The sequence below is a fragment of the Cnephaeus nilssonii genome (genome assembly GCF_951640355.1).
Source record: "Cnephaeus nilssonii genome assembly, chromosome: 7".
Lineage (NCBI taxonomy): Eukaryota > Metazoa > Chordata > Mammalia > Chiroptera > Vespertilionidae > Cnephaeus > Cnephaeus nilssonii.
Window position 1 is genome coordinate 76,971,540 of NC_137078.1, and position 25,872 is coordinate 76,997,411.

The window sequence follows — 25,872 nt, forward strand, 5'->3', positions numbered from 1 at the left end:
TTTGGTCTACCGGTTATTTAGGAATGTGTTTACTGTCCACATCTGTGAAATTTCCCAAATTTCCTTCTGTTTTTGATTTCTGATTTATTTCCATTGTGGTTAGAGAACAAATTTTGTATTATTTTGATCCTTTTAAATTTATTGAGACTTGTGGTCTAACCTGTGGTCTATCCTGAATAATGTTTCATGTGCACTTGAGAAGAATGTGTCCTCTGTTGGTAGGTGGAATATTCTAAACATGTCTGTTAGTTCTAGCTGTTCTATAGTGCTGTTCAAGTCTTCTGTTTCTTTCTTTATCTATCTAGTTGTTCTATCCCTAATCAAATTTTGTATCCCAAATGGCAACAACAATAAGGATCACAAGTGCTCACTACCTGACTCTCTAGCCTAGTGGAATATATGCACTGCTGGCTGTAGGTCTTTAGCCTCAGAAGGCTATAAAGTTAGTTTATTCTGAGGCTTTTTTATGATGTCATTAACAAAAATTAAAATGGAAAAACAAAGGTGTTACATGCCTTCACTTCCTACTACATGATCATTTTAATTTTGGTATGAGTGTCTCCTAAAAACCTGAACTTATTCATGTCCCTCCTTTAGCAAATGTCTTAAGTATATTGGAGATCACTGTAAGCAGGCTTCCTGTAGCCAAAGTGGCTACCAAACAAGTGGAAGTTTTTGTGATGCCAGACTCTTTCGCTTCCGAAAATCTCAATGTGAACTCCAATTTGATATATGACTGCAGTTGGATTTAATAGGCAAGGGAAATCCACACTGCTGTGGACTTGAGTCTGGCCAAGTCTATGGCTAAAGAAAGGAGAAAAAGCCTGGCTGGCATGGCTCAGTAGTTGAACATCAACCTATGAACCTGGAGGTCACGGTTCGATTCCTGGTCAAGGCACATGCTCAGGTTGTGGGCTCAATCCCCAGTGGGGGGCATGCAGAAGGCAGCTGATCAATGATTCTCTCTCATCATTGATGTTTCTATCTCTATCTCCCTTCTACCTTCCTCTCTGAAATCAATAAAAATAATTTAAAAAAAAAAAAAGGGAGAAAAAGAATACACAGCTCTCTAAGATATTCAAGCTGCTCCTTGGTCTCCCTGGATTTATGTGAGCCTGTGACCCAGTGACCTGGGGTGAGGGTGAGGGACCAATGCACTGGGATTATCACCTTCCTTCTTCTTATTGTTCTTAAAAGATCTCAAATCCTACAAGAACCATCCCTTTCCTGCCACTTCCACTCATATAACTTGAGCAGTCCATGTTTCAGAGAAATGAAACCGTTTTTCAAGTAGCTCTAACTCTGGAAAACAGTAATCCAATGTACTTTTCAATTCCTCCCATTTCCTGCCAATAGGTATTCCATTATTCATCCTTTCACAGTTCAGCTCAAATGCCACCTCTTCCGCAAAACCCCCCAATTCTCTTTTTCTCCACCAAAATTAACAATTCTTCATGTGCACAGGCAACTAATGATACCATTTCACAGTGATTCTATTTATCTTGGATATTTAATTGTGAAATGAAGTGTGTTGCAATAGGAAAATGTGGGCTTTGAAACCAGGTAAACTTGGACTCAAACTCTGACTCAATACAGAGGTAGACCACTAAAGACAAGATGATCATGTAAAGCATTGAGCACTCTGTTAATGAGTGCCTTTATCCTCACCATACTGCCCTCTTTGAGGGGAAAAACATTTGGTCATCTTTGCTTGCCTTCTGCCATGTCCATCAGTAGCATCACTATCACAATAATATAGTAAGATTACTTACTGTGAGCTAGCACTGATCAACGCATATTACATTACATATATTAATTCATTAAATACTTGGAAAAAACTTCCAAGTAGATATTATTATTATTATCCTTATTTTATAGATAATGAAACTGGGCAAAGAAAAGTTAAGTAACTTACCCTAGGTCACACATCTGGTAAGGAGCAGAGTCAGGATTTGAATCCAGTACATCTGGCACCAAAGCTTGCTCTCATAATCATCATACTAAACCTCCAATCTAAGTATGGTCTTTGTCAATGAAGAAATTTGCCTTTCTAAGGAATATACATAACACTTAGGCAAAAATCTGACCAACACATGGTTAGTTGCCCCAGAATTTCCATTAAAAGGAAAATAGGCTTTTCCAAACAAATTCATAAGATGATCTTATGGAAAACACCCAACATTACCTATCACTACCCAACAGAATACTATTTAAGTACAAAATTTAGATAGAGTTTTTCTGCTGAAGCAAAAACATTTCTATTTAATCAAGCCTTCCTAAATCTGATAATGAAGACCACGTTAGGCATGCAGAAGACAACTAAAGAATTAAGTGATGCCCGGCAGGCATGGCTTGGTGGTAGAGCATGGACCTATGAACCAGAAAACCAGAAGGTCATGGTTCCCGCAGTAGGGGGCATGCAGGAGGCAGCCGATCCATGATTCTCTCTCATCATTGATGTTTTTTTTTCTCTCTCTCCCTCTCCCTTCTCCTCTAAAATCAATAAAAATACATTTAAAAAAAGAATTAAGTTATCTTTTCAATGGAAGATCTCATTACTTTTCACAAATATCTAAAATCCAAGCAATACTGCAGGGCCTAATCTACTTACCATTTAAATTAAAATCCCTAAAATGATTTCAGATATCATTTCTCCTAAAGCAACTGTTTTCTTTATTTTTATTTTTTAAAATATTTCTTTATTGATTTCAGAGAGGAAGAGAGAAGGAGAGAGAGGTAGAAACATCAATGATGAGAATCATTGATCAGCTGCCTCCTGCACGCCCCCTACTGGGGATCAAGCCTGCAACCCAGGCATGTGTCCTTGGCCAAAATCGAACCTGGGATCCTTCAGTCCGCAGGCCAACACTCTACCCACGGAGCCAAGCCGGCTAGGACAGCAACTGTTTTCTTTATAAAATATTAATGGTCTAAGAGATCAACCAAAAAACTCGTATGTATGCATATAAGCATAGCCCATGGACATAGTAGGGGGGTGAGGGCATGTGCTGGGGGGTGGGAACGGCTGGAGAGAGATCAATGGGGGGAAAATGAGACATATGTAATACTTTAAACAATAAAGAATTTAATATATATATATATATGTGTGTGTGTGTGTGTGTGTGTGTGTATATATATATATATATATATATATATATAAAATAAAAAATAAAATAAAATAAAATATTAATGGTCTAAGCCCTGGGCCCTCATTACTGCACCTGAACTAATTTTATTGAATTTTATGAGAGACTGATTTTCTTTTAATCAATGCAGAAGTTTTCAAAAGGTCGTACTCCCAGGAAGACTTACACCACAGAGCAAGCATAACATCCTTTCTTGCTACTCTCACGAATTAAGAATGCACCATCAGGCTTCCCATAAAGCAAGTCCTCTGCTTGTACTCGATTGATATCCTCAACAAACCAGGTTTTCTCATCATAATGGGGCAGGTTTTCATCTTCCTCATTGATAAAATAGGTCCTAAAAATTAAATGTTAAAATATTATTCTAACAATCAGGTTACTTATATCTAAAAGCAAATTCACAAATAAAACTCTCTTCTAAATCTTTAACCATAAAATGATAAAATGAAATTCTAATTAGTTGGATGCTTTTCAACAACTTCATTACTTGCTATGGTACAGAAAGCACAGAATTCACATGTCTCATCCAACAAGCTGACATGTAGGTATCTGAATGACCTTCAGACCAATGCTTTTGTTTCATGTGGTTAGGCAGGTCTCTGAACTCAAATGCCTATAGGGTACTCTAGAAAATTCAATTCAAAAAAGGAGCAAAGTTCTTAATTCAATGTCCTCAAATGACAATAAAAACCAATATTTAACATGTATAAAGAAGGCCCAGGTCTTAAATTGGGAACAAAACCCTCTGACAGAAAGGTACAGAGGGAACTTACTCATCAGCATCCTCATTCTTGATTCCCAGCCAGGCATTTAGGCGTTTCTGTCTCACTCCTTTGTGATTGAGCCATCTGCCAGAGGGAAGATAGCAGTGTCAGTATCTGTGCAAACTGCCTGGATGAAGTAGACCCGTGCAGCCAACCAAATTTCCAGAGTCCAGGAACCTCTTATTTTTCCCAATCCCACCGAGTGGCCAGAAATTTCCCTAAACTAGTTTCTCCATTACTTTCCCTTCAACTTCCTGCAAAAAGGCAGAAACACAAAGAGCTACTTGAAATGAGACTTCTCACTTTGCATTTTCCTTTTCTATAAGGTTTTACTACCATAAGCATACACATACTTACACTCAAACACAGTGGGAGACACACGTTGCTGAAATCATTAGTTAGATCAGTATGGTGTCACATATTTGTGATTTCCACTTAGCCAGAGGAATCAATTCCTATGTGGTCTCTATATTATAGAGTTTAAAATTCTAAAACAAAATTTTAAGGTCTATACTTGCACCTAAGCAAGCCACAGAATTTACTTCATCACCAGGCAAATCATAGTATTTTACAATACAGCAACATTTTTAAAAATTATTTTGGAGAGAGAAAGGAAAGGAGAGAGAAATATCAACTTGTTGTTCCACTTATTTATGCATTCATTGATTGATTCTCCTATGTCAGTGGTCAGCAAACTGTGGCTCACGAGCCACATGCGGCTCTTTGACCCCTTGAGTGTGGCTCTTCCACAAAATAGCACAGCCTGGGCGAATCTATTTTGAAGAAGTGGCGTTAGAAGAAGTTTAAGTTTAAAAATTTTGGCTCTAAAAAGAAATTTCAATCGTTGTACTGTTGATATTTGGCTCTGTTGACTAATGAGTTTGCCGACCACTGTCCTATGTCCTCTGACCGGGGATCGAACCCACAACCTTGGTGTACCAGGATTACACTCAAACCAGTTGAGCCACCCAGCCAGGAAAATACATTTTAGATGTAAAATGATATAAACCACTGAGACGGCTGATGGTCTAAAACTTCAGTCAAATATAAAAACTCTTTCACTGCTGTCCCCCAACCAGGCCCCTATTCATTCAGATCTCATCCTAAACACCTCCCTCAGGGGGATTCCCAACTAAGGCAATCCCCCAGTCACTCTCTGTACTTTATCATCTTCTTAGCCCTTGCCTGAAATTGTTTTATATTTTCACTTGTTAATGTTTGTCTTGTGGATGAAAAGGGGCCACATACTAAACCTGACAAGTTCAGGGGAGGCCTACATAGTAGTCTTACAAACTCAGAGACCTAAAGTAACTACATAGGATATTCTGAAATTAAAACTTTTTAACTAAAAACAGTTCATGGCCGGTATTTTTCCATAACAAAGGTCAATCTTCACCTTAACTGAGCCTGCATATTGTCTTCTTGTGCATCTACAATAGCATACCTGATAACATACCTTCGGAATGTCAAAGTAATTTCCTTCCCCCTGCCACTCCCACCCCTCAAAGCACAACTACCACACCAGAGCAGAGACCACAAATCGCCTCACTGTTATGGTGTTAACTGTTAACTATCCTCCTTTACCAGTGGTCGGCAAACTCATTAGTCAACAGAGCCAAATATCAATAGTACAACGATTGAAATTTCTTTTGAGAGCCAAATTTTTTAAACTTAAACTTCTTCTAACGCCACTTCTTCAAAATAGACTCGCCCAGGCCGTGGTATTTTGTGGAAGAGCCACACTCAAGGGGCCAAAGAGCCGCATGTGGCTTGCGAGCCGCAGTTTGTCGACCACTGTCCTATACCTCCTGTGTAAAAGTATGTGTCTATTTGTTTTACTTTTTATCCAATTCCAGAGAATCCCCGCCCCAATGCCCCCCCACACACACTCGTGCTTTCTCCTGCCTCCCTAATCTATCACCAATGAATTTTATGTAACCCCCTTACACTCTCCTCCTTTGACGGTAATGTATAAAATAAGGTACAAAACTGCCATTCTTTGCAGCATTTTCCCAGTCCCTTAAGATTTTGTCTTTTGACAACTGTCATCAGTTTGGCTCAAATAAACGCATAAAAATTCTTACAGGTTTGGGCATTTATTCTCTTGACAGTCTCCTCCACTAAAATATAAGCTGCTTTGCCTGGCCAGTATGGCTCAGTGGTTGAGTGCTGACCCATTAACCAGGAGGTCAAGGTTCAATTCCCAGTCAGGGCACATGCTCAGGTTGTGGGCTCGATCCCCAATAGGGGGCATGCAGGAGGCAGCTGATCAATGATTCTCTCTCACCATTTATGTTTCTAACTCTCCCTCTCCCTTCCTCTCTCTGAAATCAATAAAAACATATTTTTAATAAAAAATAAAATAAAATGTAAGCTGCTTTAAAGAAAGGGGATTGTCTTGCTCATGGCTAATCCCAATGCTGAAAAGTGCCAGTACATAGTAGAGATTCAATAAATAGTCAGTAAATATTTGCTGGTGGGATGTTTTTAATAAATCTTCATGGTCAACCCCAAGTACACTACATAACTTGGCATCACACTAATTTAAAGTTCCTTTAGACAGATTTCACAGCCTTTCTCAATAAGACATGTCTTTCAGTTAACCTGGGTTCCATTTCATATGCTTAGTGAAGCCAGAAAACAACTAATATGATCTTGATAGAATTTATCTATAATAAGAAAAGCATAATATGCTAATTAGACCCGATAGCCGAACAACCTTCCAGACATCCTTCCGAACAACCTTCTGGACGAAGCCGGGGCTGCGAAGGCTTACTCTTGCACGAGGTCTTGCATCGGGCCTCTAGTTTAGTAATGAACTCCCTCCTACACCACCACTTCTATTAGCAAAATATCCAGATACCCTCCTCTAAGTACTCTTACCATCCAAACTTTCTGTCCTTAAAATCTGTCCTACTTGGTTTGGCTCAGTGGATAGAACGTCGGCCTGCAGACTGAAGGGTCTTGGGTTCGATTCCAGTTAAGGACATGTACCATGAGTGGTAGGCTCGATCCCTGGCCATGTGCAAAAGGCAAACAACCAATGTGTCTCTCTCACATTGATGTTTCTCTCTATCTATCTCTCCCTCCTCCCTTCCACTCTCTCTAAAAATCAATGGAAAAATATCCTCAGGTGAGGATTAACAAAAATAAATAAACAAAAATTGATCTTTCCTTTATTAAAGAGACAAGCACACTGGGTAAAAGTCTTGAAATGAACCAACCACACTACATTTTCTCTTGAGTTTTCATTTTCTTTTCTTTTTTAAAGAATAGTTTATTGATTTTTAGAGAAAGAGTTCCCATTTTCTTTTAAACACCAACCTCTTTAAACTGAGCCTCCTTTTCTACCCCAAGGAATGTTAGGACACCAAGAGAAATCCAGGAGAAAGAGAAGACTATTTTTGGGCCTCCTTTCATCTAAGATGGTGTCCTGCCTTTTCACATTTGCAACTTTTCTAATCTCCCAAAAGTCCATTCCAAATACTAATACATACTTCTGAGTCCTTAATTATCTATTAACAATGCCAGGAACTGACTAGCTTTTAAAAATGATTTTGAAAAAGCTTAAGTGACTTTAGTATGGCAATTCATATTTATCTTATGATTGAGTAATGCCTGGATCACTCCTAAAGAGTACATTCTAGAGGAAAAAGCTGAGGCCAAAAAATGAAAAGACCTAATGTTAGCATAGGTACCTAGATAATAAAGAGAAGGGAGCAAAACTGGCTAAGCTTAATTAGGTCGGAAGCTACAGCTTCACACACTCCAGGAGATAGCCACATTGTTCTGCCAAGAGGATTAACACTCCTCCCTTCCTCCCTGCATGGGGAGGAAGGACCTACTCTCCAATCTCCCTGGGTACCAACCGTCCACTTGCAGGGACTATGGGGGTGGGAGGAATAAACAGTAAAGGGGAAATTCTTATGTTAAGTGAATGCCCAGTAGAAGCCAGGATGGCGACCATAAAGGGTCAGTGTTTAATCTGGGAAAAAGACCTGATTGGTTAGGGGAGGACAAGCCCACAGAGCACTGGGAAAGAGACTGGTCAGTTTGAAAGCCCGAGGTAATATCATCAAAGCTTAACGAAGGCCTCACTAGGCAGCACGCATTTGTTCGCCCATTTGGTCCTGCACTGTATACTTGCGTTCTCCCTCCCTAGCAGCCATGTATTCCTGGCAGCCACAGGGAGCCCGAGTGCCTGCCTGGCTGTCAAGCTCCAAGCATGCGGGCCTGGATACAGCAGCCCAGCACAGTGGAGAACAGAGACTAAGCTAGCCAAATGGGGACAGAAACTAAATCACACTAAGCTTTAGCATGGACTAAACTAATGGTACAGAATTTCTGGACCCTGGCCCTTCTTCTGGGCTTGATGAAGACAAGGCTGAACTTCTTCCACATTAGGACAAAGCTGAACCACCTGCCCATGGCTGAGACACAGACTCTGGGCACCTGGGGACAGTCCTTTGTGTTTGTTCCAGCTTCAAAAAACTTTACCATTACACCTCATGCTCCCCTGCATGGTCCCCAAAGTGCTTTCCTCACAACTCTGTGACAGGACCCCATTTCCATCAGCAACATCAACATCCAGTTCTCATCCTACTAATTGTGTGGTTTTAATCAGCCTCTACTATGCTTCAGTATTCTCTTCTAAAAAACAGGAAAAATACTACTCCCGTAGTCAATTTACACTTATCTTAAGAAAAACAAGAGAAAAAATAGCTGGTGTTAGTATATCCTTACCTAGTCCTTAACCCAGCAAGTAGTAAAAAAAATCTATATATATAAAAGGCTAAATGACCGTCTGACTGTTTGAACGGCCGGCACCTATGACGCACACTGACCAACAGGGGCAGACACTCAACGAAGGAGCTGCCGAGCTCCGGTGACTTGGCAGCGGTAGTTCTTGGGTGACGCACCCTGGAACCAGAGAGGAGGGAGCCCGATTCCTCACAGGGCCAGTGAGCACTTCCACCTTCAGCCATAGGTTATGTTGTCAGCCTTGAATCTGGTTTACTGCACACTTGCATTTGCGTTCCACACCATGTATGACAGCAACTTTGCAGAGTGCCCTCTTGCACTCTAGGACCCCTCGGGTATGTTGGAGAGCTGGTTTCAGCCCAATCCCTGCAGGTCAGGCGGAGGGACCCTGCTTACTCCACAGACGCCCTGAGCCACAGCAGGTACAGCCTGCTGGGGAGGGACCATGGGAGGTTGGCTCCAGGGCATGTCCGGCTGGACACGCCCATCTTACCCAGCCCCCACCCCCTTCCCCAACCCCTCAACCCGCCTCCACCTGGACCGCCTGCATCAGTCCCTGCACCAGAGCCAGTGCAACCAGCCGGAAGATGGAGCATGAGTTGTCTTTCTTCTTTTTTTTTTTTTTCATTCACTCCCCAGATACCCTTCCAGTCACAGCTCTTCCCCAGGAATTCTAATTAATTTCCTTTCAATGTGCACGAATCTGAGCACTGGGCCACTAGTGTGTACTGATAGTATCCTTTCTAAAGGTCTAATTAGCCTTACAACCCAACTACCACCCCTAATAGAAAAAGTGCTTGTGTTTCAGTCCAAGGAAGAGGATTAAACTAGGCAGTCCCTGAGAGAGGGTAATACCAAAAAATACTTTGAAGCTGAAGCAGTAGTCCTGGAGGGAAATTCATGCTTCCCTAGAGCCTGGCTATATTATGAGATGGGCAAAAGAAAAGGGTGCCCCATGTATAAGGCAACCTGGATGGAGGCAGAAGGTTTTAAGATGCAGAGTCTGTTGGTGGCCAAATAAGGAGATCACTGTGAAGAGCACCTTTGAATTTTCTGGAACAGCAGTATTTAACCAGATGGCAGGACCCAATGGTTAGGGGTAGAGGAAGCACCCAATTTGGCAGTGATGGGGGACAAGGGACTTTTGCTCCACTCATTTCCTGGCAGTACTTCATGATGACATTCTCATGTAATCCAAGTGTGTGTGTGTATGTGTAGGAAGTAGGAAGAGTCCTAATCACAATTGAGATAAAATACTTTTCATATAACCAGGCAGATGGAAACATGGAATAAATTAATTTTCATTTAAAGAAAAAGAAGAATGCAATTTGTCTTATAATTTTATAAACAGAACTTGACACTCCCTACATAAAAATGAGATAATATATAAGACATTTTGAAATAAAAAATCAGTTTTAAAAATTTTAAGTTATGAGATAAATTAAGAAGTGATTCACTACTTAAAAAAATAAAAAAAAGACCATCACTGGTAGAAATGTAAAATAGTGCAGCCACTTTGCAAAAGTCTGGCAGTTCTTCAGTTAAGAACAGTTACAATAAAATGTGGTATATCCACACAATGGAATATTATTTGACCATTAAAAAGAATGAAGTACTAATACATGCTCCACATGGATGAACCATAAAAACATCATGCTGAGAGGGAAAAAGCTACTCCCAAAAATTACATATTTTATTATTTCATTTATATAAAATGTCCAGAACAGGCAGCAGAGACAGAAAATGGATTAGTGGTTGTTTAGGGCTGGAGGGAATAGGGTGATAGGGGGATGATAGGTTAAGGATACCTGGTTTCTTTTTGGCATAATGAGTATGTTCTAAAATTGATTATGGTGATGGTTGCATATATCTATGAATATAATAAAAATTTGCATTATGTATTTTGAAATGGGTGAATTGTATGGGGTGTAAACTATATCTCAATAAAATTGTTTTAAAATATAACAAAACATACCACCCCTCCACAGAACTCCTTTAGCTGCAAACTCCCCTAGTCCAATGGTGGGCAAACTCATTAGCAACAGAGCCAAATATCAACAGTATAACGATTGAAATTTCTTTTGAGAGCCAAATTTTTTAAACTTAAACTTCTTCTAACGCCACTTCTTCAAAATAGACTCGCCCAGGCCGTGGTATTTTGTGGAAGAGCCACACTCAAGGGGCCAAAGAGCCACATGTGGCTTGTGAGCCGCAGTTTGCCGACCACTGCCCTAGTACATATTACTCAAACCTCATCATTAATGCACCTGTATTGTTATGGTAAGTTAGTCTTTATTTTGAATTTATGAATTTAGGTTTATAAATACCAAGAAAAGTAAATGGTAATCATGAAAACTAGTTCCTCATGAAAACGAATTACAAATAAACAACCAATTCCTTTTTTTTAAATGAATTTTAAAGGATTTTATACTTAAGATAATGTTTATTCTATGTTTAAGAAATGAAATTCTATATTTAAGCATTCAAGAATATCCTAGACGCCCTAGCCCAGTGGTCGGCAAACTGCGGCTCACGAGCCACATGCGGCTCTTTGGCCCCTTGATTGTGGCTCTTCCACAAAATACCACGGCCTGGGCGAGTCTATTTTGAAGAAGTGGCGTTAGAAGAAGTTTAAGTTTAAAAAATTTGGCTCTCAAAAGAAATTTCAATCATTGTACTGTTGATATTTGGCTCTGTTGACTAATGAGTTTGCCGACCACTGCCCTAGCCAGTTTGGCTCAGTGGATATAGCATCGACCTGCAAACTGAAGGGTCCCGGGTTCGATTCCGGTCAAGGGCACATGCCCAGGTTGTGGGCTCAATCCCCAGTGGGGGACTTGCAGGAGGCAGCCAATCCATGATTCTCTCTCATCATGGATGTTTCCATCTCTCTCTCCCTCTTCCTTCCTCTCTGAAATCAATAAAAATATATTTAAAAAAAATATATCCTAGAAACAGTAGGCTGGGATTTCAGCCTTGTAGGTTATGCAGTGGGAAGTCAGGGAAATGTCCACACCCCAAGTGGGCCTGATGAACTAACGACAATCTCTAGTTGGGTACTGTAGAATTCCAATCTATTCCAACTTCAAAACAGGACCAAAGAAAAATCATACTCAATATCATGCAGCACACATTTTACAACCAATCTCCTCTTCAGCACTGACTAGACAATTTCAGTACTGGAACACATCCAGTCCACCACACCTAGTATTGTCTTTGCTAGAAACATCAAAGTATGGACTGTGGAACACTGGACTATCCTACCTGAAGTAATCCTTCCAAGAGAGGTAAGGGTTGTCTGTGTCTCCCTAAACATCCTATCTATCTTTACTAGCAGGTCATGGCTTATCATCCATGATGTTATCTAAGCTCTCTTTTATATTTGGTTTATTTATCCCATTAAAGGAACTTTTAAGGTCTAGTTTGCCTCACTTATTCATGCCCATTTGGATGGTGTATTTCTTAGTATCTTATTGCTTTCCAGGCCAAAGAAGTGCTTCCACTCATTCCTTTGGTTCATGGCAACAACTTCCTAAGCATATTTTCAGCTTCATTATGTGAGAACCATGTAAGTATTCCAAGAGCAGGCACACCCTGATTTTAGATAAGGGCAAATTCTTGCCTTGTTTCCAAAGCTCTTCTGTGTGCTCTGTATATGTGCTTGACTTTTGGGGAGGTCACAACAGCAAACTGAAATGATCTCTAGAGAGGAGTGTTATTAAAAACTACTCGGCATAGTGTAGTTGTAATTGTTTGCCTTAAAACAATCACCTTAAATTTTTCTCTACTAAATCCAGATACATAGAAGTATGAAACAGTCTGTCACATCTCAGAGGGAAGACGGGGTTGGACGGGTAGGTGGAAAGACATCAACCAAAAAACTTGTATGCATATATGCATAACCCATGGACACAGACAATAGGGTGGTGAAGACCTGGGGCGGGGGCGGGGCTAGAAGGGGTCAATGGGGGAAAAGGGAGACATATGTAATACTTTCAACAATAAAGATTTAAAAAAGAAAAGATTTTAAAATAAATAAATATTTTCCTCTACTGAAACAACAGCACTGTTCCAACTTCTAAGCTTGTATTTTATCCCTTCTCCCTTTCTCACACAAAGAAAGCCTGATACGTATGGAAAACACAGATGTCTTCTGCCAGGAGTTTGAATTGAGTTGTTTTACATGAATGAAACCCATAAACATATTTCATAACAGTCCATTCATTTCCTAAAGCTAAACTTAATATATTCTCCTTTCTCACAGCTTTTCTCTTTGAAATAGTCATTTGTCCTAAAAGTCTAATCCACACAATTTGTTCTGATAATATATCTTTCAATCTGTATTTGGATAACATCCCTATATCTAGCCAAATTGTATCATTTTTCATAATATTAACAAATTAGGTTTCACTCTTCAGATCAAATTATCTTTCATGCTTGCTATCCACACATTTCTATTACTTAAATACAGAATTTCATTTCTTAGACATAAAAACCTTTAATAGATTGTTCTGTATACTCATCTACAGGCCCACGCTATTAGTGTCCTTGCCTGCGCCCATGAAGGACAATTTCCATTTCTGTGGTTCTAATATGTAACCAAAGATTCTGGTTTTTGTGTTTTAGGCAAACATCACACTGTACATTTTAAGCTACATCACTTTGCTCATGCCACAGCCACCCTCTGAGATTTCCAAGGCATTTGTACAGACTGGGAGTCCTATATTGCTTCCACACATTGACTGTAGGTCAACTCTGGTAGCCCTACTACTAATAGGAATACTTGCCTACATTCTTACTGGCCATTTCTCAATTACAAATCTGTTCTTCTAAATCTAACGTTTCTGGTGCCAGCAGGAATCTGGTGCTAGAGGTACCTCCTGCCCTCCACCCCTCCCACACTACTCACACAAGATGTTGATCTCGGATCTTGCGCAGCTGGATCAGGTCAGGTTTGATACTATTCATTTTTTTATCTATTTCCCGGTTGTCCAAAGCTTGTTTCTTCAAATCTTGCTCTAGACGCATTTTGCTATCATGAATCTCACCCAGACGGGATTTCAATTTGTCATAATTCATCATAATTCTGTGAAAATATTTGACATATTAAGGCTGAAATAGGAACCAAGCAGAAGCATTCTATAGTGTGAGCAGAGCCTAATATCTTAAGTGTGGTCGACATCTGCTGTTTTTTCCTGGTCCATATCCATTCCCACTCTTCTAGTAATAGCACCTGATTGTCCCTGCAGTATGGTTTCCCTGCCCTCATCTTAGATTCATGGGTGAACATCCACACAACCCAGCATGGCCAATAAAAGTATTCCATTCCATCTTATCCACACCCTCAGGCCAGTGACTGGTTCAGGAATAGGAGTAATACCCTAACTGACTCAATGAGAGTCAATTCCAGGACTTTTGCTACTATTGTAAATAGAGATTCTCTTTCCATTAGGATTGCTAAATTATGAAAGTGTATTTGATTCTAGGGACTCCCAGCTGCTATACTGCCATCTCATAGGGAAAGACTGCCTGAGGATGAAGCCAACACAGAGAAAAATGGAACCAAAAGACAGAGTATGGCTCAGTCTGCGTGGCTCAGTAATCAAACGTATATCCGTGTACCAAGAAGTTGACAGTTCGATTCCCAGTCAGAGCACATGCCTGGGTTGTGGGCTCCATCCACGGTGAGGGGTTTGCAGGAGGCAGCCAATCAATCGATGTTCTCTCTCATCAATGTTTCTATCTCTCTCTTCCTTTCCCTTCCTCTAAAAAAAAAAAAAAACCCCACAGAAGACAGAGTATGAGAGAGGATCCATGCCCTTGTTTGGGCTTTGGACTGAGCCATGATTGAACAAATACTGGTAGCTATATGGATGATATAAAGAGATAACACAATATAGCAGTTAAGAGCAATGGCTTTGCAGTCAGCCTGCCCTAAGTATGAGGTTCTGGCCTATCACTTACTGTGTGGCTATGGGCAAGTTATTTAAATTCTCTGAGCCTTTATTTCCTCTTTTGTTTAAAATGGGTACTTAAATAGTACCTACTTCACTGGGTTACTGTGTAAATTAAATGTGATAATACATGTAAAAGGACTAACAATGCCTAGCACATCTTTGTAAGTACTCAGTAGGTGGTGGCTATAAGCTTTTCCAGCACACTAAGTTTTGCTGTGCTCTGAATCCTTTTAAGGCACAATTGTCCACACTACTCACTTGTCATTTAATATATGGTTTTATATTACTAGAGGCCCGGTGCATGAAATTCATGCACTGGGGGAGGGGGTCCCCTCAGCTCAGCCTGCACCCTCTCCAATCCGGGACCACTTGGGGGATGTTTGACTGCCGGTTTCGGGCCAATCCCAAGGATTGGGCCAAAACTGGCAGTCGGACATCCCTCTCACAATCCGGGACCGCTGGCTCCGAACTGCCCCCCCCCTGCCAGCCTTATTACCCATAACTGCCTCTGCCAGCCAGCCTGATCACCCCTAACTGCGCCCCCCCTGCTGGCCTGGTTGCCCCTTACCTCCCTGCCAGCCTGGTTGCCCCTCACTGCCCCCCCTGCTGGCCTGGTCACCCCCAACTACCCCCCCTGCCAGCCTGGTTGCTCCTCACTGTCCCCCTCTGCCGGCCTGGTCACACCTCACTGCCCCCCTCTGCTGGCCTGGTCGCCCCTCACTGCACCCCCTGCCGGCCTTGTGGCCCCATGAAGCCTGCTGGTCAGTCGTTTGGTCGTCCCTCGCTAACCCACCTGCCAGCCTGGTGGCCCCACGCAGCCTGCTGGTCAGTCATTTTGGTAGTGCCTCGCTAACCCCCCTGCCGGCCTTGTGGCCCCATGAAGCCTGCTGGTCAGTCATTTTGGTAGTGCCTCGCTAACCCCCCTGCCGGCCTGGTGGCCCCACGCAGCCTGCTGGTCAGTTGTTTGGTTGTCCCTCGCTAACCCCCCTGCCAGCCTTGTTGCCCCACCCAGCCTGCTATTCGGTTGTTACTGTGAGGGTGTCATGACCAATTTGCATATTACCCTTTTATTAGTATAGATTAAAATGTCATCGTGTTACTTTACTTCCCATTGCACTAAACTAAAAAAATCTTTTCTATTTCTTCATTATTAATAATTGCTATTGACTGCAAATGCCAAGATATATTCAGATACACAAACATGTCTTTCTGCATCATTAATGTGTGTGTGTGTGTGTGTGTGTGTGTGTGTGTGACTTAATTCTCATGGCATTTCAATAAGATATTATCCACAATTTATGGAAGAGGAAACAGGCCCTAAGAATTAAGTAACTCACCCAAAATCACACAGCTAGTAAATAATTCAATACAGAATCCAAGCCCCTGGTTTTAACATTAGGCTATACTGCCTCATACCATTTAGCCCTAGTCTTTTGCACAAAGAAGTTCACTAACACTTTGGTGCTAACAAGAGAAATAATTTTGCTTTTCTCTTGGCTTATTTTCCTGATAGTTACAGCACCTGCAGTGGTGTGGAGAGTACATAGCAGTACTCAATGAATAGGATTCATTTTTATTTATTATCCACTTCTTCACTCCTCAACCCACTGTTTTCTGGCTCAGTCTTCCAATATTCCACTAAATTTGCTTTGATAAAGGCTTACAATATCCTTTGGTTGCCAGATCCAATAGTTCTCATGCTGCTCATTCTCCCTGTGTAATCTCATTCTTACCATCTACCGTCACCTACACACTTATGCCTCCCAAATCCTTCCTGTACCCTGAGTTCCAAGTCTAACAGCCTTTCAGACAACTCCATTGGGTTCTCAAAGGAACCTCAAACTTATCTAACCCCAAACTCTCCTCATACTCTCTATTTTGTGGATAACACCATCCCTTAGTCCAGTGGTTGGCAAACCGCGGCTCGCGAGCCACATGCGGCTCTTTGACCCCTTGAGTGTGGCTCTTCCACAAAATACCATGGCCTGGGCGAGTCTATTTTGAATAAGTGGCGTTAGAAGAAGTTTAAAAAATTTGGCTCTCAAAAGAAATTTCAATCGTTGTACTGTTGATATTTGGCTCTGTTTACTAATGAGTTTGCCGACCACTGCCTTAGTCAGTAGGTGTAAACTTTGACTTGCCCCACACCTATCATTCCTGGTCAGGCTTCAAGTCCTCAGCATTTCCATTAACTCCACCTCCTTTCCTGCCATTGCTCTGGTTCAGGCCCTCACCATCTTTTAACCTGATGACCTAAGACTACAACCACCTGCAACAGTCAGCCAGCTGCTCTTCCTGCCCACGGTCTTGTTCCACTCCAATTTATTCTCAGACTGCTGCTATTGATTTTCAGTTCAACAAATATTCAGTGAGTACCACTATGTACTCTCCGCACCATAACAGGTGCTGTAACTGTCAGGAAAATAAGCCAATATCCCTACTTTCAACAAGCTCACAGATTAGCAAGTGGGACATTCAGTAAATGTTACAGTAGGGGTCAGGAGCAGATACTATAAGAATAGGGACAAAAAGCCCCCAAACCAGTCTAGGGAATCAGGGAAAATTTTCTAGAAAAAATCATGTCTAAGCTGAGTCCTAAAGGGTGAGCAAGAGTTAATATTTAGGAGGAGGAGAAAGAATGCAGAAGAGAGGAGGTTGAGTTTGGTGCCACTGGTGAGAACAGCAAGTACTTCCATATGAAAGGACTGTGAAGTTTGAGGGTTAAAAGCAAACACAACAGAGATTATTGGGGAAGAAAAGACATCTTGTCTCACTGATGTACTTTGAGATGATTAGGTAGAGTTACCGTTCAATTTCCTTTTCATTCCCCTCTCTGCGAAATCGCTCAATATATTCTTTGCGATACTGTTCTTGTGTGTGACACTGCTCTTCAAAAATTTTAATTGTTTCATTAAAAGCTTCAATTGCCGTCCGCTTCATCTGTATTTCCTATAGGAGAGAAAAAGAAAAGCTATATACTTCATTATCTTTATTTTTTTGTAACTTTTTTACAGTTCCATGTAAGACTAAATTCAGAAAGCTAAACCAGCGATTTTCTACGTTTTTCATCTCATGGCACACATAAACTGATTACTAAAATTCTGCAGCACACCAAAAAGTATATTTTTTGCCAATCTGACCAAAAAAACAGGTATAATTTTGATTCATTCACATCTGACGGCTCTTGTTATGTTGGCTGTTGGCATTTTTTTTATTTGACAAACTAAGGGAAAAGAGGTCAGTGCCCCTGACTAAATAGTCAGGTATTGCATGTTTTAAAAATTCTAGTGGGACAATGGTTGAAAATCGCCTGGCTAGAATAAGACCCTTTGTTTAACTCCTACCCTTATTATTTATATGCAAAATGAATCATTCGAACCCTAAGATAAAAGAAAAAGTATAGCTGAGAACCACAGAAAGACTCAAGATGCTAAGAGGGATTAACCCTTGAAGACAAGGATGAAGTCCTGCCTTTGCACCTATTATAGGGCTGAACCCCAAAAGGTGCTAAAGAGGTGAATGGATAGAGCAGAGGAGTCCAGCCACCAACATGCAAAGACTTATCCCCAGAAGAGCCCTATAGAGTCTATTCTTCTCTTAAAGATTTTTAAAATATCCTACCTAATAAAGAGGGAATATGCTAATTGATCCTCACGCCATAACAAAGATGGCAGCGCCCACAGCCAATATGCTAATTGACTGCCCCGCCCTCAAATATGGCGGTGCCCACAGCCACAAAATGGCGGCGCCCAGTCCCCTCAGCCCGCCGGGGCGGCAGGCACGCGACAAGCCTTGGATGGCGGCTGCCCAGCCACCCAGGGCCACCCGAGGCTCAGGTAACCAGGGCCGGCCGAGGCTTGCACTGCTGGCAGTGGCAGTAGAGGTGTGATGTGGCGTCGCCTTCCCCTGATCGCCGGGTCACCTCCCACCCCTGAGGGCTCCTGGACTGTGAGAGGGGGCAGGCCAGGCTGAGGGACCCCCCGCTCCAGTGCATGAATTTTCATGCACTGGGCCTCTAGTGTGTATGTGTGTGTGTGTGTGTGTGTGTGTGTGTGTGTGTGTACACACACACACACACACACACACTATTGATTTCAGAGAGGAAGGGAGAGGGAAAGAGAGATAGAAACATCAATGATGAGAGAGGATCATTGATTGGCTGCCTCCTGCACACCCCCTCCTGGGGATCGAACCCACAACTCTGGGCATGTGCCCTTGACTGGAATCAAACCCTGGACCTTTCAGTCGGCAGGCTAACGCTCTATCTACTGAGCCTAACCAGCTATAGGGCCAGAGTCTATTTATTCTTGCTTTAGTTTCTAAAGCATGTAGTTTTTAAAACTGAATCATCAGTAAATTAATCTGATTAGAAGCAGAAAATGAAAAAGGGAAGACTAGCTGCAAAAAGCAGATGTAGAATAAGATGTAAAATGAAAACTCCATAAAACAAAAGCCCATTCAGCACTAGGGTAAGAAGTCCTATATATTTCGATGAGCTCTGAGGGTATTTGTAGACTTTAGCATCTGACTCATGATTCCCCTAAAACCTTCAAAGAGGATTAGACTTTATTCAATTTACTTTAGAAAGTCAAGAGATATGTATAAAGGTCTAGAAAGATTATTATCCTGAATGTTTATAATTTTATTATCCTGAATGTTTATAGGTTTGGTGCTTACAAGATAATTCCTCATCTATCCAGCATTGATTAATTTCAACAAATGATTATTGAAAATCCACTATACAGGAAGTACCATCTGGTGATAAAGAGATTCATAAAACATGGAGCCTACCTTTCAGTATTTGAACTACACAGGTGAAATAGATTTCTGAACTCTAATAGGTTCTGTTTCATGTCATGGTAGGGAAATCAAGTGGAATAAATTAATTACTTATTGCTTTACAGATGCTTCATGGAGAAGACAGCATTTGAGCTAGTTCTTAAAGAACTGGGGTGGAGGGTAATGCAGCATCACACACAGATGGCATGGCATGTACATGTAATATTAGGAGATGCTCAGGGATAAGCAGCTGCTCAGTAGGGTTGGAACATAAGGGGATTGGTTGATGAGGGAAGCTCAAACCTTTGTAATGTTCCATATAATTGAAGTAATATTATACATATCTCAAATAGTACTGCAAACTTATTGAAATGCCCCTATCTAAATATTTAGCTACAAATTCTGCACTCTGAAATTATAGTAAAGGGTACTGGCACCCTTGTAAAGTTAGAACACACCTACAAAGCTCTGGCCCTGTATCTTTAAAGAAAACACCAATAATATAGACTTTACTAACACTGGTATATGTGTTGGTAAATGGGGCAGCAAACGGGAATATATTTGACATCGCTGTCCAAGCAGCAGCTCCCCTGTAAACAATGTCACTATACCTACTACCCAAACTATAAACCTACCTGGATCTACACCCCTTCTTTCTTCCTCCTCCCTTCATCTACGTGTGCTCTGGGGCTCACTTCCTCTTCCATTCTCAGGTACTTCCATCCGTTACATCAGCCGCCCCTCTTACATCGTTAACTCTCCCCATCTAATGGTTCCTTCTCATCAACATACAAACAAGTTCTAGTTACACCATGCTGGAAAAATAAAATCCCTAACCTAAATCCTCACCCAGTCACAGCTAAACTTCTTGAAAGAGTTGGCTGTCTCTCTTCCTCATCTCTCATTCACACTCCAGCTCACTCTATTTTGGCTTCTGTACTCACCATTCCACAGAGACTGCTCTTCCAAGGTGACCAATGATCTCATTGCCAAATTTCTGTCTCTTATCCCAATCTATCACTAAGTCCTATCACTTTCCTCCTAATTATATGTAATCCAGATGTTAAATAGCCTCACCTGCAGATTATTCTCACCCTGTGCCAACCAACACCATCTCATTCCCATTCTCTGGGAAGAATTCACTTATATCACAGCAATCTAGATTTTATCTGAGATTTCATAAAAATATAGAGGAAGTCTATAAAACTTAGAAACACACAACACAAGGAGTTCTATAACACTTATGAACACTACAACACTTATAAACAGAAGAGGTCAATTATTTAATCTCTGGCAAAAAAAAAAGTTGGAGCCCTAACCAGTTTGGCTCAATGAATAGAGCGTCAGCCTGCGGACTGAAAGGTCCCAGGTTCGATTCCAATCAAGGACATGTACCTTGGTTGCAGGCACATCCCCAGTAGGAGGTGTGCAGGAGGCAGCTGATCAATGTTTCTCTCTCTTTGATGTTTCTAACTCTCTATCCGTCTCCCTTCCTCTCTGTACAAAATCAATAAAATATATATTTTTTTAAAAAGTTGGAATAAATCTGGAGGGGTGGGGGGAAAAAGAGAGAGGGAGGGAGGGAGGGAGGAAGGGAGAGCGAGAGAGTGAGCAAGAGCCCGAGCCAGCGAGAGCAAACAACCAAGATCAAAGAGGAGAATCAGCAAAGACTGAGAAGGAAAATCCAGGGAGGTCCAAATCTCAGTGACCTCTACTTATTTCCAGATCTGAAAGTTCCATTTATGGTTATTATTATGGACTAGAGGCCCGGTGCACAAAATTCATGCACTGGGGGGGAGTGTCCCTCAGCCCAGCCTGCACCCTCTCCAATCTGGGACCCCTTGGGGGATATCCGACTGCTAGCAGTCGGACATCCCTCTCACAATCCGAGACTGCTAGCTCCTAACCACTCACCTGCCTGCCTGCCTGATTGCCCCTAACCACTCCCTTGCCGGCCTGGTCCCCCCGCAACTGCCCTCCCCTGCTGGCCATCTTGTGACAACATGGGGGCGGCCATCTTGTGACAATGTGGGGGCGGCCATCTTGTGACGTGAAGGACAATTTGTATATTACCTCTTTATTATATAGGATGCCTCTGATCTATAGAAATATTCATATTGGTTTTGCATACAGCTATGTGCCTTTTTATTTTTTATTATTATTTTTTTGTTAATCCTCACCCAAAGATATTTTTTCATTGATTTTTAGGGAGAGTGGGAGAGAGAAAGACAGAGAGAAACATTGATGTGAGAGAAACACATCAATTGGTTGCCTCCTGCATGCGCCCCAACCAGGACCTGGGCCAGGGAGGAGCTTGCAACCAAGGTATGTGCCCTGGACCAGAATCGAACCCAGGACCCTTTGGTCTGCAGGCCGATGCTCTACCCACTGAGCAAAACCGGCTAGGGCAGCCATGTGCCTTTTAAAATATATATATCTTTATTGATTTCAGAGAGGAAGGGAGAGGGAGAGAGATAGAAACATCAATGATGAGAGAGAATCATGGATCAGCTGCCTCCTGCACATCTGCACTGGGATTGAGCCTAAAATTTGGGTATGTGCCCTGACTAGGAATCAAACTGTGACTTCCTGGTTCATAGGATGATGCTCAACCACTGAGCCATACCAGCCAGGCCAGCCATGTGTTTTTAATGTTTATCATTTTTAGTGGGAGATATAACATAAGTGCATAAAACAAATACACAGCTTAACAAATTATTATAAAATAAACATCTACTACCAGCACCCCCAGAAATTCCATGCATCCTTTCCAATCACAACTCTCTTTTTCCCAATCCATCTCCCCTGCCTTGGTGATAATACTATCCTTTATGATGATTCTTTGTGGTTCTTCATGATTTTACCACTTTATGTTCCTAGCCAAAATAAAAAAGTTTACATCTGTCTGGTTTTGTACATTGTATGAACAGACATGTATTATATGTATTCTTTTGCATCTTTTACTCAATATTCTTTGTGAGATTAAACATAGTATCGTGTGTCGCCTAATATAGTAATCCACCATTGCTTTGTTTAATGCAGAGGAAAGGGATTAAAGTTTAACATTTTTCCTTCCTGGTTGTTATGGTTGATATTGGAATAAGCCAACTTCCACAGATAGCAAGGCATCAAGACAGAAGAACCCTAGGCCCCAATTACTCTGGAGTTTCCATAAAAACCCTGAAATGCCTATACATAAAAGAAAACTAAATTTCTATCTGAAGCCTTTGTTATTTTATTTTTTTGTCACTTACAGTCAAACCTCATTCTAGTTAAAACTAACTGACATAAAATATATGCTTAACCAATAAAAAAGTGATTTATGAATGGGAGAGGATTTTATATCATCAAAGTCCCAAAAAGGCTATTTAAGATATTAAGACCTCTAAAGATTGTCAGATGAATTAAAGAAAATTTGATGTAACTGTAATGTTGCATACTTACTGGCCTAAATAACAAAAATATACTAACCTGGGATGTTCTGGTATATTCTTCATATAGCCTGTCATACTCTTTACTCTTTTCCTGATACTGAGAATGATACTCCTGCAGCTTTTTACCGACTGCATCAATGTTATCTTCTTTTACCAACTGATCCTGTGCAGGTAAACAAAAGAAGTAAAGAATGTCAACAATTCTGATATTAATTTCTACATCTATTTATTTTTAAATTGAATTTCTACTGTAAGTTTAAACCACTGGTTTAATATCAAGCATACAAAAGCACTAAATCCTTTTGTTAACACAAATATCAATCTTTATATTACAACAAAATAGTTACTAATTCAAAAATTAAGAAAAAAGTATAAACAGAAAACATAAACAAAAGTATTTTTTAAATATATTTTTATTTATTTCAGAGAAAGGGAGAGGGAGAGAGAGATACAAACATCAATAATAAGAGAGTATCATTGATCAGCTGCTTCCTGCATGCCCCTTACTGGGGATCGGGCCTGCAACCTGGGCAGATGCCCTAACCAGAATCTAACCGTGACCTCCTGATTAATAGGTCGATGCTCAACCATCTGAGCACACCAGCCGGGCAACAAAAGTATTTTATATAAAGTTAATAAATACATGCAACAAGCTATTCATAGTTGCCACAAAATAAGTTATGAAATTCTTAAATCATCAGTAGAAAATTTTAAATGGCTAGATTTCTTTTTTTTTTTTAAACTGGTAAGTTAGAATAAAATAATCCTGTTAAGTAATTACTTGAGGAATAGCTATCAAGAACTTGTGTGACAGAAAACCAAGATGGCAGCATAGGTAAACACCTAAACTGCTGCCTCGCACAACAATATCAAAACTACAACTAAACGACAAAACAGACACCATCCAGAACCACAGGAAAGCTGGCTGAGTGGAAATACTACAACTAGAAGGAAAGAGGAAAGCAGATTGAGTCTCAGAGGAGCTGCAAAAGGCTGAGGTACGGAGACGCACACGTGGAGAGGGCGGGCAGCTGAGTGCACGGGTGGCTGAGTGCGCGGCTGGCTTTCTAAAACGGGGGGAGGTGGAAGCTCCCGACTGCACTGAACTCCAATCCCGGGCGAGACTCTGGGAAATGAGACTCATTCAGGGGGGAATCTGGACTGTCAGGAAAAGAGAAAGCACACTGAGACTCAGGGAAGCTGCGGAAAGCAGAGGTCCGGAGGCATGCGCGCGCAGAGAGGACTGACTGCTAAGTGCACAGGAGGCTGAATACACGGCTGGCTTTCTAAAGTGGGAGGGAGACGGAAGCTCCCGACTGTGCTGAACTCCAGTACCGGGCGAGTTTCTGGGAACCCAGATTCATTCGGGGAGAAACTGGACTGTCTGCAGAAGGCGAAACTCAAGGGTGGCTTTCTCTCTGAGGTGCGTGCAGCGATTACCGAGGGACACTGAGACCCAGGGGCCTCATAGGGCAGGGCTGATGGGAAGCCAAGGCTGTATGCTCCGCCCTGAGACTCCGCCCCATCCAAGCTGAGCACAGAGGCTTTTGCAATTTTGCAAGTCTTGTCTCATAAGGGTGTCTCCAGCACAGAAGTTCTCCCAGCATAGACACAGCTGATCCTCACAGCCAATTGGCCTGGAGTTCAATTCCTCCCAGTGATACCAACAACATTCAAGACTTAACTACAACAAAGCTGTGCACACAGCCCACAAAGGGGTGCACCAAGAGTGTCCACCTTAGGTAACTGGGGAGGCTGAGCCACTGGGCCCTAAAGGACACCTAGCACACAAAGCTACTCTACCAACTCAGGGAAGCAGCAAAAATGCAGAGACAATGAAACAGATCACAAATGAAAGAAATGGAGGAAAGCAAACAACTGGATATAGAGTTCAAAACCACAGTTTTAAGGTTTTACAAGAATTTCCTAGAAAAGGCCGATAAATTTAGCGAGACCCTCGAGGATATGAAAAAGGACCAACTAGAAATTAAACATACACTGACTGAAATAAAAAATATTATACAGAGACCTAACAGCAGACTAGAAGACCGCAAGAATCAAGTCAAAGATCTGAAATACAAAGAAGCAAAAAACACTCAACCGGAAAAGCAAACAGAAGAAAGAATCCAAAAATGTGAAGATAGTGTAAGGAGCCTCTGGGACAACTTCAAGCGTACCAACATCAGAATTATGGGGGTGCCAGAAGAAGAGAGAGAGCAAGATACTGAAAACCTATTTGAAGAAATAATGACCGAAAACTTCCCCCCCCCCCCCCCCCCGTGAAAGAAATAGACTTACAAGTCCAGGAAGCGCACAGAACCTCAAACAAAAGGAATCCAAAGAGGACCACACCAATTAAAATGCCAAGAGCAAATGACAAAGAGAGAATATTAAAAGCAACAAGAGAAAAACAGTTAATTACCTACAAGGGAGCACCCATATGATTGTCAGCTGATTTCTCAACAGAAACTATGCAGGCCAGATGGGAGTGGCAAGAAATATTCAAAGTGATGAATAGCAAGAACTTACAACTAAGATTACTCTACCCAACAAAGCTATCATTCAGAATTGAAAGTCAGATAAGAGCTTCACAGATAAGAAAAAGCTAAAGGAGTTCATCACCACCAAACCAGTATTATATGAAATGCTGAAAGGTATTCTTTAAGAAGAGGAAGAAGAAGAAAAGGGTAAAGATAAAAATTATGAACAACAAATACATATCTATCAACAAGTGAATCTAAAAATCAAGTGAATAAAAAAATCTGATGAACAGAATAAACTGGTGAATATAATAGAATCAGGGGCATAGAAATGGAGTGGACTGACAATTCTCAGGGGGAAAGGGGTGTGGGGGGTGCAGGAAAAGAGACTGGACAAAAATCGTACACCTATGGATGAGGACAGTGGAGGGGAGGTAAGGGCAGAGGGTGGGTTGGGAACCAGGTGGAGGGGAGCTATGGGGGGAAAAAAGAGGAACAATTGTAATAATCTGAACAATAAAGATTTATTAAATTTAAAAAAAAAGAAGAAC

The 25,872-nt window shown here is 41.4% G+C and overlaps 1 protein-coding gene across 1 annotated transcript in view; it reads right to left on the reverse strand.

The window, feature by feature from the left end:
- Positions 1 to 25,872, reverse strand: part of LOC307102813 (phosphatidylinositol 3-kinase regulatory subunit gamma) — a 91,155-nt gene that overhangs the window by 13,077 nt on the left and 52,206 nt on the right. The window contains exons 5-9 of the mRNA XM_079776496.1: positions 22,879 to 23,004; positions 17,435 to 17,577; positions 13,581 to 13,757; positions 3,920 to 3,994; positions 3,313 to 3,483 (exon numbers count right to left, since the gene is read on the reverse strand). Coding sequence (XP_079632622.1) covers positions 3,313 to 3,483; positions 3,920 to 3,994; positions 13,581 to 13,757; positions 17,435 to 17,577; positions 22,879 to 23,004 — 692 coding nt within the window. The remainder of the gene's footprint in view (positions 1 to 3,312; positions 3,484 to 3,919; positions 3,995 to 13,580; positions 13,758 to 17,434; positions 17,578 to 22,878; positions 23,005 to 25,872) is intronic.